Source organism: Cydia fagiglandana, chromosome 18 (assembly GCF_963556715.1).
Source record: "Cydia fagiglandana chromosome 18, ilCydFagi1.1, whole genome shotgun sequence".
Lineage (NCBI taxonomy): Eukaryota > Metazoa > Arthropoda > Insecta > Lepidoptera > Tortricidae > Cydia > Cydia fagiglandana.
The window spans coordinates 16,635,686-16,650,640 of record NC_085949.1 but is presented as its reverse complement, the minus strand read 5'-3'; the positions used below and the strand labels follow the sequence as shown (position 1 = coordinate 16,650,640).

Here is a 14,955-nt window from a genome sequence, read left to right as displayed (position 1 = left end):
ATTAGTTTTTCGTAAATAACTCGTAAACGGTGGCCCTTTGCAAAATAATATTCTACATAAATATTAAACATAAAATTGTCCACAAAAAAGGTTCTGTACACTTTTTTGCTACGTTCAATATTTAAAGAGGTATTAAAGGGTGTAAGTTAATTATAATCAATTTCCAGGTCCATATTTTTAGGTTTTCGTAAATGACTCGTAAAATAAGGCTCATAGCAAAATAAGTCCTTAAATAAAAAATCGGCATAAAATTTTCTACGAAAACATAATGAACACTTTTCTGTGGGATAAATATTTGAAACGATATTAAAGAAAGAAAGTTGATTACGATCAATTCACAGGTCACTTCTTTTTAGTTTTTAGGGTTCCGTACCTCAAAAGGAAAAAACCGGCCAAGCGCGAGTCGGACTCGCGTTGCAAGGGTTCCGTACATTACCCAAATTTCAACAACGTATTCTTTATATGTGAAACGCGAGTGAATTGCCATTAAAAAACCCGTAGGGGTCGGTTCAAAAACTAAGTAATGTGCGACTCGCGCTTGACTGCATATTTCTAATAGGTTTTCCTGTCATCAATACGTCAACCCAGTAGTTTCGGAGATAAAGCCCCCCCCCATAGCCAAACAATGACCATTCCCCCCCCATTTATCCGTTTACGAGTCATTTACGAAAACCTGAAAATAGGGACTTGGAAATTCATTATTATTGATTATTGAACTTACCCCCTTTAATACCTCTTTAAATATTGATCGTAGCGAAAAAGTGTACAGAACCTTTTTCGTGTACAATTTTATGTTTAATATTTATGTAGAATATTATTTTGCAAAGGGCTACCGTTTACGAGTTATTTACGAAAAACTAATAAAAAGTGACCTGTGAACTGATTGTAATTAACTTTCTTCCATTAATATCGCTTTAAATATTGATCCTAGAGAAAAGTGTTCCAGATGTTTTTTGGAGGGAATATTATGTAGATAATTTATTTTTAAAAACCTATTTTGTTATGGGACACCGTTTACGAGTTATTTACAAATAACTAAAAAGGAACTTTAAAATTATTTATAATTAACTTACCCGCTGCTTTGTCTTTTTAAATATTGATCCTAGCGAAAAGTGTTCTACATGTTTCTTGTAGGAAATTTTATGTTTATTATTTAGGTATAAGATTTTGTTTGCTATGAGTCATACTTTTCAAATTATTAACGAATAAATAAAAACAAGGAAACTTAGATTTCATTATACTAGAACTTTCCCTCTTTATTATCTTTTTAAATATTGATCCCTGCGAAAAGTGTACTGAATCTGTTTTGTTCAAAATTTTGTGTAAATTATTATCGTTGAACAATATTTTTTGATATTGGCCACCGTTTATGAGTTATTTACGAAAAACTAAAAAAAGGGACCTTAGAAGTGATTATAATTAAATTTCCCGCGTTAATATCTCTTTGAATATTGATCCTAGCGAAAAATTGTACTGAATCTTTCTTGTAGGCAATTTTATGCAGATTACTTATGTAATAGAACATTTTTTGCTATGCGCCTCCGTTTAAGAGTTATTTATGAAAAACTAAAAAAAGGGACCTTTAATGTCAAATATCTCACTTCCGGTCAAGATTTCGATCGAGCAACCGGCAAATTCGGATTCAGCGGGGTCTAATTAGGTTAAAAAACCCGGTTGCCAAAAAGTAATATGCTTTGCCAGTCGAAATCGTTTTGATGAAAAATATGACCAGTCTATAAGGGTAGACAATAGTTTCTTGATGCTCAATAGGTTTTTTGATTATTATAATATTTATAAGCTTAGGAATTTTTTTGAAGAGGGTCTATGCTTATGTTGTTCTGATCTACAATGGTATTAATTGGGTTTAAAAAACCTCAGCTTAATCTGTAGGTATCTAGTGGTACACAATTTATCTTAAACAACTTTCTAAACATCACTATACATTTTGTATCATTAATCATCTTTACTATTATATTTTTCATAAATTTTCTTCAAAATCTATTTTTATCAGATGCGACGACCCAAACGCTGGCAACATCGGCCACAAATGGACCTTATCCGCACTACTGCGCCACCTACGGAAGCAGGGCCGCAACACAACCGCCCTCATGGCTTCCATCGAGGACCTGGTGGTCAAGTCCATCCTGTCCTCGGCGCAGACCATCACGGCCGCCGCCAGGATATTCGTGCCTAACTTCTTCAACTGCTTTGGTAAGAGAGAGACACACAGATAGCTATATATGATAGTCAAACATGCGTGACAACCTTGTAGCGCTCACTTATGCTGCCGATTTTCGACCACAACATTTCATGGCTCCTCTACACACGATGGGCCAACGCCGGCCACTCCAAGGGACGCATTTATGCGTTAGAGGGAGCAAGTGATATTGCTATCTCATTCTACCGCATGGCTGCGTCCCTTGGAGTAGCCGGCGTTCACGGCGTTGGCCCATCGTGTAGAGAAGCCATCACACAACGGGTATCACTATACCCTATATAAAGCACAGCCCCCCGCCGCGTCTGTCTATTTGTGTGTATGTATGTTCGCGATCAACTCAAAAACCCGGGCCGGGTCGTTAGTATATAATTTTGTTTGTTAGTAGGTACAGATGTAGTGCATAATTATTTTCCATCGTTTTTTTTACGAATACGTACGTGTCTTGCTATTTCAGTCAATCTCGGTACAAAAAGTACGGAGGTTGACTGAAGTAGCAAAACAAATACGAACGTTTCCAAGAAAATACAAAGGAAAATAAGTATGCACTAAACTGCAAAACGTAATTCAAGACCAAAAAAAGTAAGACAATGTTGCCACTGCAATAATTTGTTTGTTAAATAGTAAATTCATTTTGATAAATAATCACGCTAAGATAATTGATTTATTAGTAATTTTACTCCTACGATTCAAAAAAGCACTTTTATTTACTTATTTTTACATAAAATACAAGACGCGCTAGTAAAAAAGTGGCAACATTTTCAACTTTTTTTGGTATTGAATTACGTTTTGCAGTTTACATCTGTATTTCAAACGCATGTTAAATAAAGGATTAAATATTGGTTTGATTCATATAATTAAAGTCTATGATTTATTCCAGAATTATTCGGGTACGATATCCTGATCGACGATATGCTAAAGCCGTGGCTTCTTGAGATCAACTTATCACCCAGGCAAGTGCATATTAATTTTCGTCCTTATTTTGCTGTGTATTTGCTGTTAGTCCTTATTCGAGCGCTTTTTCAACGCGCGTTAAAAAAGCGCTTGAATCCGTTCGCATGCTAAATTCGATAAAACGACCAACGCTTAAAGTCGAAATCCAACAATGCTTGATAAAAAGTGCCACCGCCATCGTGTGATAAATACACATTTATCCATTTGTGTCATTCAATCGCTCTTTTAATGCGCGTTGAAAAAGCTCTCGTGTGAATAAAGGCTGAAAGGTATAAAAGTGCTTAGGTACTATCAAATATGATTTATACATAAAAAATATATAAATTTAAATTTTTAACAAGCAGAAACGTCTGCGAACGATGCTATTAAGCTTAGAATAAATTTAAAAGTGAAAAAAAAATCCTGTCTTGGTTGAGACTTGAACTCACGGCCTCCGGATCGATACTCCACTCTGCCATCTGAGCCACCAAGACCTCATCCATAGCCAGCAAATTTTTCCACCATATGGGTCAAGGGGACCCTACCGTAAGAGTGTTACACTTCTTAAACGGCTACCGGAGTCTCACCCAAGACAGGATTTTTTCCACTTTTAACCTTTTCGACGCCGTGTCAAACACAAAAGCTGTCACTCGGACGCCACGTCACCATAGTGTCAAAATTGAAATTGAACTTTATGCGTATGCACGTAGGTCTATGTTGCTCTGTGACCGATTAATCCGTCTTTAGCGTTGGACCTGCGGCGCGAATGTATCGGTCATTGGCGTCCAAAAGATTAAATTTATTCTTGATTTTTATGTTATTATTGGTCATCAATAATTATTTGTTTTCCCATAGCTTAGCATGTGAGAGTCCTCTAGACGCGCGCGTCAAATCAGCTCTGTTAGCTGACACGCTGACTCTAGTGGGGCTCCCGGCCGTGTCCATGGGGAAGACCGAGGCTGCGCCGCAGAACTCGCTCAAGATGAGGATCGGAGCGGTACGTTATCTTGTAATCACTAACCCCCTAAGGCCCACTTGCACCGTTCCACTAACCCAGGGTTAACCGGTTAACCCTGGAGTTACCATGGTTACCAGTACAATTTGACACTGGGTTGACGGTTAAACCGCTTAACTCCGGGTTAGTGGGATGGCGCAAGTGGGCCTTATTCATAAAACTTTACGGGTCTGATTTAGTTAAATTATGTTTTAACCCTTTCTTACAAATACGTAAGTCAAAATGACAGATAAGGACAAACGATTATTAACTAATTGAGGTTTGTAGGGCGGTTATGAATAAGGGGGTAATAATGTAACTTTGTGAAATTAAAGTACAGTGCATAATTGTTTTACGTCGTATATTCACGGAAAGTTCGTATTTGTCGTGCTACGTCAACATCAGTACTTTTTGTAACGAGACTGACTGAAATAGCAAGACACGTTCGTACGTTTCCGTGAAAATACGAAGGAATATAATTATGCACTACAATGAGACCTCATATCTGATACAAAGCCGAACATGTGGTTTTAGGTTAGTTATTTATATACAGAACTGGCTTCGGCCCGCGACTGTCTGCGTGAGATGATGATGATGGATAAAAACTATCCTGTCCTTTTCCGGGCCTTAAACTATATCCATACAAAATGTCATCCAATTCGATTCAGCGGTTTAAGCGTGAAGAGGTAATAGACAGACACACTTTTGCATTTATAATATTACTAGATGAAAACCCGGCTTCGCTCGGGTAAAATAAATAATACTTTTGTTTTTGTTACTCATGAGTAATTATTTACTTTTAGACTTCAAAACGACATGATGAATAATGGCGGTTACATGCTTAATATCGCATCTCAGAAAACTTTAAATCCGTAACATAAAATTATAACTCTAAAAACTTACTATTTCGATATATCTAAAAACAAATATGTAATTAAAAAACCTAACTAACCCACTTTTCTGGTAGCAGTTCGGTTCTGTAAGGGTCGCAGTTCTAACCTAACCTAACCCACTTCTGGTTGCAGTTTGGTTCTAGTATAAGGATTACAGTTCTAACCTGACCTACTGTTCTGGTCGCAGATCAGTTCTGTAAAGGCCTCCAGGCATAACCTAACCCACTTTCCGATCTCAAAGGAAAGAGTTCCCCCTTTTGTACCTACCCTTCATGGCACTAAAATGAAAGTACATATGGAAATTATGTTTACGATTTAATTCTTTAATATTAAAGCCTGTCCGTTAAATATTAAATTCGTTTACAAAAAAAAAAAAAACAAAAACTGGATAAGTGCGAGTCTGGCTCTATGAAAAACCGGCGCGCACCGCTCACGCGCCGCCCGCAAAACGCGCCTGTGTAACGGAGCCTTAAATGTCATATACTAAGAAAGACCGGCCAAATGCGAGTCGGACTCGCGCACGAAGGGTTCCGTACTTTTTAGTATTTGTTGTTATAGCGGCAACAGAAATACATCATCTGTGAAAATTTCAACTGCCTAGTTACCTATTACGGTTCATGGGATACAGCCTGGTGACAGACAGACAGAGAAGAAAACTGGAATAAATGTCATATAACTAACTACTAAGAAAAACCAGCCTAGTGCGAATCGGACTCGCGCAAGAAGGGTTCCGTAGCATTACGCACAAAACGGCAAATAAATCACGTTTAGGTATTGCATAGGAGCCCCACTTTGTTAATTTTATTCTGTTTTTAGTATTTGTTGTTATAGCGGCAACAGATACAATACTTTGCTGTGAAAATTTCAACTGTCTAGCTATCACAGTTTATGAGATACAACCTTATGACAGACAGACGGACAGAGGAGTGTTAGTAATAGGGTCCCGTTTTTAGGGTACGGAACCCTAATAAGAGTGTATAGATTTTGTACTCGTAACAGGTCAACAATGTGAGTCCCCTGGAGATGCAGAGATCTATAGTTCGTTTTTTTAGCATTAGAAAGAACTTGAAAGAAGGTAACATGTCTTTTAATTGAAAAACGCTTTTTAAAAATCAATAACTATTACTTATGAAAGCAGAAGAATATAAATGATCGTATTCGATTCATAATTGTTACATATTTGCCGTAACTTATTTTAAATTAAAATGTGTTTTTCTATTAAAAGACTAATCAAGATTGTTTACCTTATTTCTAATGCTAAAAAAAACGAACTATAGTCTAAAGTCCCACATACCATCTTGCCACCAGCACTAACAGCCTTGTATGCTTGTTTGCCACCAACATGGCATTTTAAAACATATTAATAAAAACCTACTCATTTCATCGATCATATCCAGCCCAGCATTAGCCCCACTTAAATATTTATTTAATTTTATTTTTAGTATTTGTTGTTATAGCGGCAAGAGAAAAACATCAATTGTGAAAATTTCAACTATCTAGTTATCACAGTTCATGAGATCATGGTGACAGACAGACGGACAGCGGAGTCTTAGTAATAGGGCCCCGTTTTTACCCTTTGGGTACAGAACCCTAAAAATCAACCTTGTTTACTATAACTAAGCTTCACTATGAGTCTGAAATTGTAGCAGTAATTAATATTGTTTTAGTTGTCACCTGATGATTTATTAAAGTCAAACTCTGAAGCTGTTATTTACACTGTTATTTGAATAAGAATAAAATATATCTTATTATATATGTATACTACCTATGTATATATCTTATTATCTTTTAATCTTATATTTAACTTACATTGTCTCCGGAGATTCACTGATACACCTCAAGTTTGATTCTTTGAAGTTAGTCTAAAGCACAAATATCAAATGTGTCCACTGTACACTGTAGTTGTTTGTTTCACATCACAGTCCATATAATCAGAACGGAGTCAGTCGGTTGTGACTTCTCGCTTCACTTTCATCTTGCTCACTTATTAGTTTGTCATGCAAGGTCGCTTTCCGTCCAGGTGGCTAGTTGTGCTATGTTTGAAGCCTTTCTGAAATGAAATACAACTTTAAAGACATATTCAATATAAAATGTTTGCCCGGTCTGGCCTAGTGCGTGGTGACCCGGCCTATGAAGCCAATGGTCTTGGGTTTGAATCATGGTAAGAGCATTTAATTGTATGATGAGCCCAAATATTTGTTCCCGAGTCATGGATGTTTTCTATTAGTGATGTACCGACTATTGATTTGGCCGACTAGCCGACTAATCGGCGCTCGAATGGCCGATTAGTCGGCCGACTAGTCGGCTAGTCGGCCAGATCATTAGTTTCGTATAAGTTTAGTCATTTAGTAATTTATTCAATATAGCATTGTCATGTACATAATTCAGTGTTACAAATTAAAAGGCCAGTTCATGTCATGACACCCTGTAAGGTCACACAATAGTAGGTACATACTGATTTACAGTTTTATATGATTTAAACAAGTCTATATGGTGATATAGTTCAGGTGAAGAACAATAGTTTTGCTCCTTTGGTTGCGCTATTCATCATATTAGCTAAAAGGTATTCTCTACAGGTTCAAAGACCTATTACAAGAATCTTCGTTCAATTTCTGTCTTTCTTTTATTTGCGATCCTGAGCAGACTGTCAGTACAGCTTATAGGAGGTATTTCCAAAGCTCTATTTTCCGTACGTAGTCGCCAGTTAAGAACCTATCCCCTGTGGTCAGCATCTTTACGAACAACGTGCCCTAACTAAGTCTCTAAGCTTTGCAATAACATGAACAGTTCCCCATTTCTCCACCGTTAAAAAAAACTGAATAATAATAAAATCATTTAACTATCGAACTTGGCCATGAAATTACACGAGAATCAGTTGAGATCGACCTGGGGGTTGATTTTTTAATTTCGATCGCTAGATTTCGTCACTCGAAAATCGGTGGAAAACGGCGAAATGCAATTTTTTGAAATACGAGCGATCGAAATTTGGAATCTAGTGGTATTGGCCACTCGATTTCAATTCTGTTAGTAGAATTTAAACCCCCCCCCTGTAGAGGAAAACACCAGCCCACCTGCATACGATAACGATCAAACGGTCAATTATATGAACAAAAGTTTTTGTATGCATCCTGAAGAGATATTTTAGTAAAATAGACATAAATCATATGGTAAATATTGACAGTTGATTTCTTTTTTTCTGTTTTTCTTTCACTAATAAAGTGCCGACTAATCGGCCATTTTTGCCGACTAGTCGCCGACTAATCGCCGACTACAAATGTGGCCGGATAGTCGGCTTTCCCGACTAGTCGGCGACTAGTCGGTACATCCCTATTTTCTATGTAATTAAGACTTCAAGGAAAGAGACTGAGATTTGTGTAAGAATGTCCCTAATAATATTTATTTTTATATTTGACAAATTCAAATATATTTAAAGTGTTGACACTACACACATCTTACTGATTATAAGGTAATGTATGTAGGTGTAAAAGGATGTAAATGCAAATGCGTGCATCACAAAGTTTGTTCCCAAACTCTCATACGTTAAGTAAAGAGAAATTGGGCGTTGCTCACGACGCTATGAACTTTGTAACATGTAATGCTAATGTGTCTCACGTGTGTGTAAGGACTATTGTCTTATAAACTAACAAAATAATAAAACAAATACTTACTCGCCCAGTTTAAATCCAAATTTTAACATCCGTTAAACATGTCACTTCGGTTTCTACAAAGACTGGTAACTTGGTAAGTACAAAATGTAATGTAAATCACTGTTTATCGTTATTTATACAATTTTTACACTTCAAACTACACATTTCAGGATGATTTCAGTTAGGCAAAAACAGTTAGGTTTTTAACATTCAATTCAAGAGTGACTGAGAAGAAGAGATGTTAAAGTGTTGACATGACAGTTTGAAGACCGTTCGGAAACTTTACTAAAACTCCTCTTTAGAGCATTTCAATGTCACAATAAATGGGATGGATGCAAGATGAGATTGACGTCAATTTCTTTTCGGTCGATTTGATCGAAAGAGTAGTATAATATCATCATATTGATAATCCTGTCGACGCCTAAAAGCGTATTTAGATTGACAGAGATATTTTGCGAATTTCTTTGTTCGCGGTTACATCGCGGTGTCTGAACGCATCCGTACCTGTCAAATGTCAACCAACAAATTGAACATTTGCATTCTTTGTCGAAATTTTTTCACTTTTAAATGCAAAATACTCGACAATACGAATTTTGCGGATACATGTTCTCGATTCAAAAGTGATATTTTTTCAAGCTTTTTCGATTGAGCATAATTTCATTTAGGTCTACCGTTAAACCGGCTCGCGTTTATATATAAAGATATTATAGTATAGAATAAATAATAGTACTAGGTACAGAAGACTCACTTTCTAACAAAACGCGTCTGTTACGATTAGGACAGATATGACCGCTAGGTGGCGCAAGCGCCACGCCCGGCCTATGGCTAGCCACCGAAATTGGTGGGATGGATGTACTTGTAGCTACTTGTTGCGACGCGACGAAATCGCGGAGTGAGCCACGCCTGATATTAGTATGGATTTGTTACAGTGTCGGCGCGTCCATTCCGCCGAGAACGTATGCGCGGGCCGAACGAACGGCAAACCCAGCGGACAGACCGAGCCGGCGGCCTTGACCAGTGAAGAGTTGCGTCTGGTGCGAGCGGTGCGGGCGCAGTACGCCCGGCGGGGAGGCTTCGTGCGCATCTTCCCCAGCCAGAACAGCTGGCAGAAGTACGCGCAGTACCTCGGTCAGTAATATCAGCAATACTTCATTGTTGAACCTTATGCCTTCGCAATAAGGTTTACGATTTGTCAGTTACAAGCTCAGAATTTCGTAAAAAGTATTTTATGCTCTTGTTACACCTTCCGTAAGTTTTAACCGTGTAACCGAAGTATATAGGCGGATTGTCAAAGTAATTTTTGAAGCCAGAGTAAATTTACTGCCATCTTTCGACAACTGATTAAAACTTTTAGAACGCCATTTGATTTTGATCCTTGTTCTTTCACTGATATGTGTTAAATTTCTTAAATGTTAAAAAGTGTCGCCATTTACGCGTTACACGAGCATAGGCCAAAGGTGGTATAGGGTGAAGGTATATTTTCGAGCGATGGCGCCTTTGACCTATACTCGAGTAGATGGCGACACTTATAGACCTTTCATATCATACAGATTGAAACTTTCACGATTATCAAACATTATTAAATTGCACAACGGGACTTGAGTGTATAGTTCGAAAAACTCGCGCGGCTAGAAGATGTTGATGTCAACTTTAGACAGTCTTCTCCGAGAACACGGGGACAACGCCGTCCTCGAAACGTCGGAGGTTAATCTTAATCCTTAAATACGCGATTAAGTCCCGTTGTGCAGTTTAATAATATTTCGTATCATGTTCTCTTTGGTGTAACTAATTCTATAACTTACTGTACTTTGGTGTAACTTTTTCGCCACAGACCCGGTGTCCGGCATCCCAGTATGCTCCACGTCGCTGAACAACAACGTGCCGTACAACGTGGTGCCGCACAACTACAACCTGCTGGTGCACGCGCACGTGCTGCCGCACTTCGCGCACGCCACCGCCGCCACCAGCACCAGCCTCGCGCCGCAGCCCATGCCCACCCCAAACAGGTAGATAAATAGATAATTTCTTTATTCATACCCACACATACCCACAACACAAGCCTTATTGAGCTTACTGTGGGACTAGGTTGATCTGTGTAAAAATTGTCCTATAATATTTATTTTTTTTTATTTACATACACGGCATTGAAAAGTACAAGATAAGAACATGCAAATCAACTTAATTACTAAAAACTATTAACTATTTCTTTATGAAGCCATGTTTCGTGGCACAGAATTTGACGTTTAAAATAACACTTGCACTGCGTGTGCTATCAAAATCGTTGCTGACTTATTTTGATCTAATTTTAATCTAAATAATTAATTTTTGTAGTCGGTTATTATTGACTTCGAATGAAAAATGTTAGTCTTGTAAAGCCTGTTTACTTCTTCTTCCTGGCGTTATCCCGGCATTTCGCCACGGCCCATGGGAGCCTGGGGTCCGCTTGTCAACTAATCCCATGATTTGACGTAGGCACTAGTTTTTACGAAAGCGACTGGCATCTGACCTTCCAACCCAGAGGGTAAACTAGGCCTTATTGGGATCAGTCCGGTTTCCTCACGATGTTTTCCTTCACCGAAAAGCGATTGGTAAATATCAAATGATATTTCGTACATAAGTTCCGAAAAACTCATTGGTACGAGCCGGGGTTTGAACCCACGACCTCCAGATTGCAAGTCGCACGCTCTCACCGCTAGGCCACCAGCGCTTACCTAGCGCTTACCTTGTAAAGCCTGTTTACATTTTTTATTATTTGTTGATAATTTGCTCTATCCCCTCATGGGCCACCAAAAAATGTTACCAAATATCCGATTCGGTCGTTTGAAGCTGGCCTCTGCTACCGAGATCTGAATGTCCTGAATGTGTGACAACGGACCTGTAGCTCCGACAGATCGGGAGTAAATCGTCGGGTGACAAGCAAAAGTCACTAAGTACCACCACAAGTTCATAGCCATAGTGAACCATATTAGTACAAAAAGAAGGTCGATGTTTTTTAATTTTTTTTTGTAATAGTGACTTGCTTGTCGCCTGACGAAATGTTGGTTTATTTACACATTGTGTATTTCGTTCACCAGCTACACGTATAAAATAACACGGTTACAGGAAAATAACACGGTTCATCTACAAACTACGGCTTGCCAAACTGAAATTCTAATATTTTCGCGCGGTAACAAATATGGCCGTCGACAAGCGCGCGTTCGTTTTAAGTTCTAAGAGCTAATTGATTTGAATGGAAGTTAATATTGACAAGTTCGTTCGATCGAGAATATATGAATGGATTTGTGAATGACAATTGATTTTGGCATCAACAATGACAGTAATCCTGACAATTGCTTCAGATTGAAACGCTACGAGACGGTGACCATAACGAGTACAGCGCCGGCCATCAACTTGTCCGAACACACGCCTACGACCGCGCCGAGCGACTCGCGACACGCCAAGGCGCTTGTTAAGAAACAGCTCGCCGACGGAATGAGGCTCACGTGAGTATAATAACAATTGCTTTAGATTGAAACGCTACGAGACGGTCACCATAACGAGCACAGCGCCGGCCATCAACTTGTCCGAACACACGCCTACGACCGCGCCGAGCGACTCGCGACACGCCAAGGCGCTTGTTAAGAAACAGCTCGCCGACGGAATGAGGCTCACGTGAGTATAATAACAATTGCTTCAGATTGAAACGCTACGAGACGGTCACCATAACGAGCACAGCGCCGGCCATCAACTTGTCCGAACACACGCCTACGACCGCGCCGAGCGACTCGCGACACGCCAAGGCGCTTGTTAAGAAACAGCTCGCCGACGGAATGAGGCTCACGTGAGTATAATAACAATTGCTTCAGATTGAAACACTTGTGTTTAAAAATAACTCCTATCTGTGTTTTTCTCATTATCTGGGTGCTTTATTTCATGCATGGTGCTAAATAGTTTATTTTAAATACAGTATAATACCCTACAGTAGCTTGTTTTTTTAACCAGGATGGGCGAGGTCCGGCGCGCGTTCGGGCTGTACCTGACGCACGTGCTGAAGCGCATCTCGTGCCCGAGCAACGAGCTGGGCGCGGCGCACGCGGCGCTCGCGCTGCGCTTCCTCAAGCGCGCCTCCAACACGCTCCGGATGCCTTACAATGTAAAGGTGCACTGTAGTTAGTTTTATTGCCCATTTTATTTTTACAGCCGTTGCGTATATGTCGACGGCCGATCGTAAGATCAGGCAGATCGTAATGTTCCCGTGTATTGTTTTGAAGATAGTCACATTAAACCGATATAGGGAGGATAGGTTCGTTAGGTCGCTTCAGATGCTCGAAGGGCAAACTGCCCACAAATGCTCCGTCGACTCAGGGAACGAATCAAAGATTTTCACGTTTATATATGCCTAGGAATTTCACGATATGCCTGATCTTACGATCGGCCACCGACATATACACGGTGTAACATGAGGATACCGAATAATTTTATCAGCATATTCCTGATCATATTTAGAGACAAAAATGTCATATAAACTTTTATGAAATTCGCCTAGATTCAGAGTTACCAATTAAGAAAAAAACAAGTTTTTATTGTTACATAGCGCAAAACGCCTTTTTGATGGCGTTTTTGCTACTATGAAACGTAGTCTAAATATCCTTAGATGTCAAAAAGTGACAAGTACCACTTTGCAAAAACTAAGTACTTGATTTACAAAAAAAAAGTACAAAACGAAAAAATAAGCTACGCTATACATTATATAATTCACTAATTAAACCGCACTTACTCTACTTGATTGAGCTGTGGGGCAGCGCAGCGAAAACAAAACTAACTTCCCTACAAATACTCCAAAATAAAATTATTAAAATTCTTTTTCACTATCACCGTCTAACACCTACCACACGTATATATGCGGAAACTGGCCTAATGAACATTAAACAATTGTATATGTATAGTACTAGCATTCTTGTTAGGAAAATATTAAACAGTGCTCTCCATACTAACTTAGCCTTTATGACGAAGAAGCAAATATCCAAACGAACTACTCGTCGTGCGAGTTTAATTGTGTTACCAAAGATAAGAACACAATTAGGCAAAAAAATGTTTACGTATGAAGGTGCACAGCTTTATAATAAATTACCGTCTGATCTGAGAGGGACAGGCTCATTCAATGCGTTTAAAACTAAATTATCGCAATATATTTTTCTCAAAAATGGACGGTAAAGTTGACTTTGCCGTTTAAAAAATTGGTCGCGAAGCGCGTAGTTTATGGTCAGTCAAAAATTAAAAAGTTAAAAACATTGCAGTCTCGATTTTGGGACTGCAATGTTGCATACAAATTCCATTATTTGTCGAGTTCCAAACTTTTTAAAAGTTGAAATGACCATATCAAATGAAGGCATAGGCCCATTAAACAGCCAAACAGATGATTAGTACCGCGACTATTTAGCTGTCTAAATAGGTTGGGGTATTTTCGGCAGAAAAATACACTTCTATTTTTTTTATAAAAAAGATAAAAAGGCGGCAAGGGCTTTTACTGTGAAAATATATCCGTAAGAACGTTGGTTTTGTAAAATATTTCTATGATATTTATATTTATTGCACCATTTTTGAGAAAAGCACTATATATGACTCGGCTGGAAGGCTACTTGCTGGCTTCGGATTCAATTAAACGGACTCCCAAGGTCGTCCGTTTAAAATGAATCCTCAGCCTGCAAGTAGCTACTTCCGAGCCTCGACAATAATGTACTATTAAACCACTACCCACCTTAAAAAAAATTGTTGCGTGAGCGTGTACCTCTCGAGCGACTTTTGTATGCTACCGTAGATAAGATCCCACCAAAAACATAAATGTAAAAAAGGAGAGCCAAGTTCAATACAAAAATTTTGCTTGGCTGTGGGGCTCGCCGCAAAAAGAATGGAGATCTAAATGAGTGCCACTGCCAAGTTCTATGCAAAATCCAAATATGTATTTATAGGAACAAAATAACATTATAAACAAGTATTAAACTCTATTTCTTTGTTTTATTGGATACCTATAACAATTGCTGTTATTTAAAAAAATGTGAGATCTTAAAGTAGGTTAGATTTGACTTGGCCAGTTTTCATTATATCAATCATTTTATATATATTGTAATTCTGATAAAACCTGGCCAAGCCAAATCTAACCTACTTTAAGATCTCACATTTTTTTAAATAACAGCAATTGTTATAGGTATCCAATAATACAAAGAAATAGAGTTTAATACTTGTTTATAATGTTATTTTGTTCCTATAAATACATATTTGGATTTTGCATAGAAC

At 38.4% G+C, this 14,955-nt stretch overlaps 1 protein-coding gene across 1 annotated transcript in view; it reads left to right on the top strand.

The window, feature by feature from the left end:
• LOC134673419 (tubulin polyglutamylase TTLL5) overlaps positions 1-14,955 on the top strand; it is a 72,071-nt gene that overhangs the window by 43,963 nt on the left and 13,153 nt on the right. The window contains exons 10-16 of the mRNA XM_063531405.1: positions 2,012-2,211; positions 3,096-3,168; positions 4,004-4,145; positions 9,612-9,810; positions 10,514-10,688; positions 12,021-12,164; positions 12,664-12,820. Of these exons, the coding sequence (XP_063387475.1) occupies positions 2,012-2,211; positions 3,096-3,168; positions 4,004-4,145; positions 9,612-9,810; positions 10,514-10,688; positions 12,021-12,164; positions 12,664-12,820 (1,090 nt within the window). The remainder of the gene's footprint in view (positions 1-2,011; positions 2,212-3,095; positions 3,169-4,003; positions 4,146-9,611; positions 9,811-10,513; positions 10,689-12,020; positions 12,165-12,663; positions 12,821-14,955) is intronic.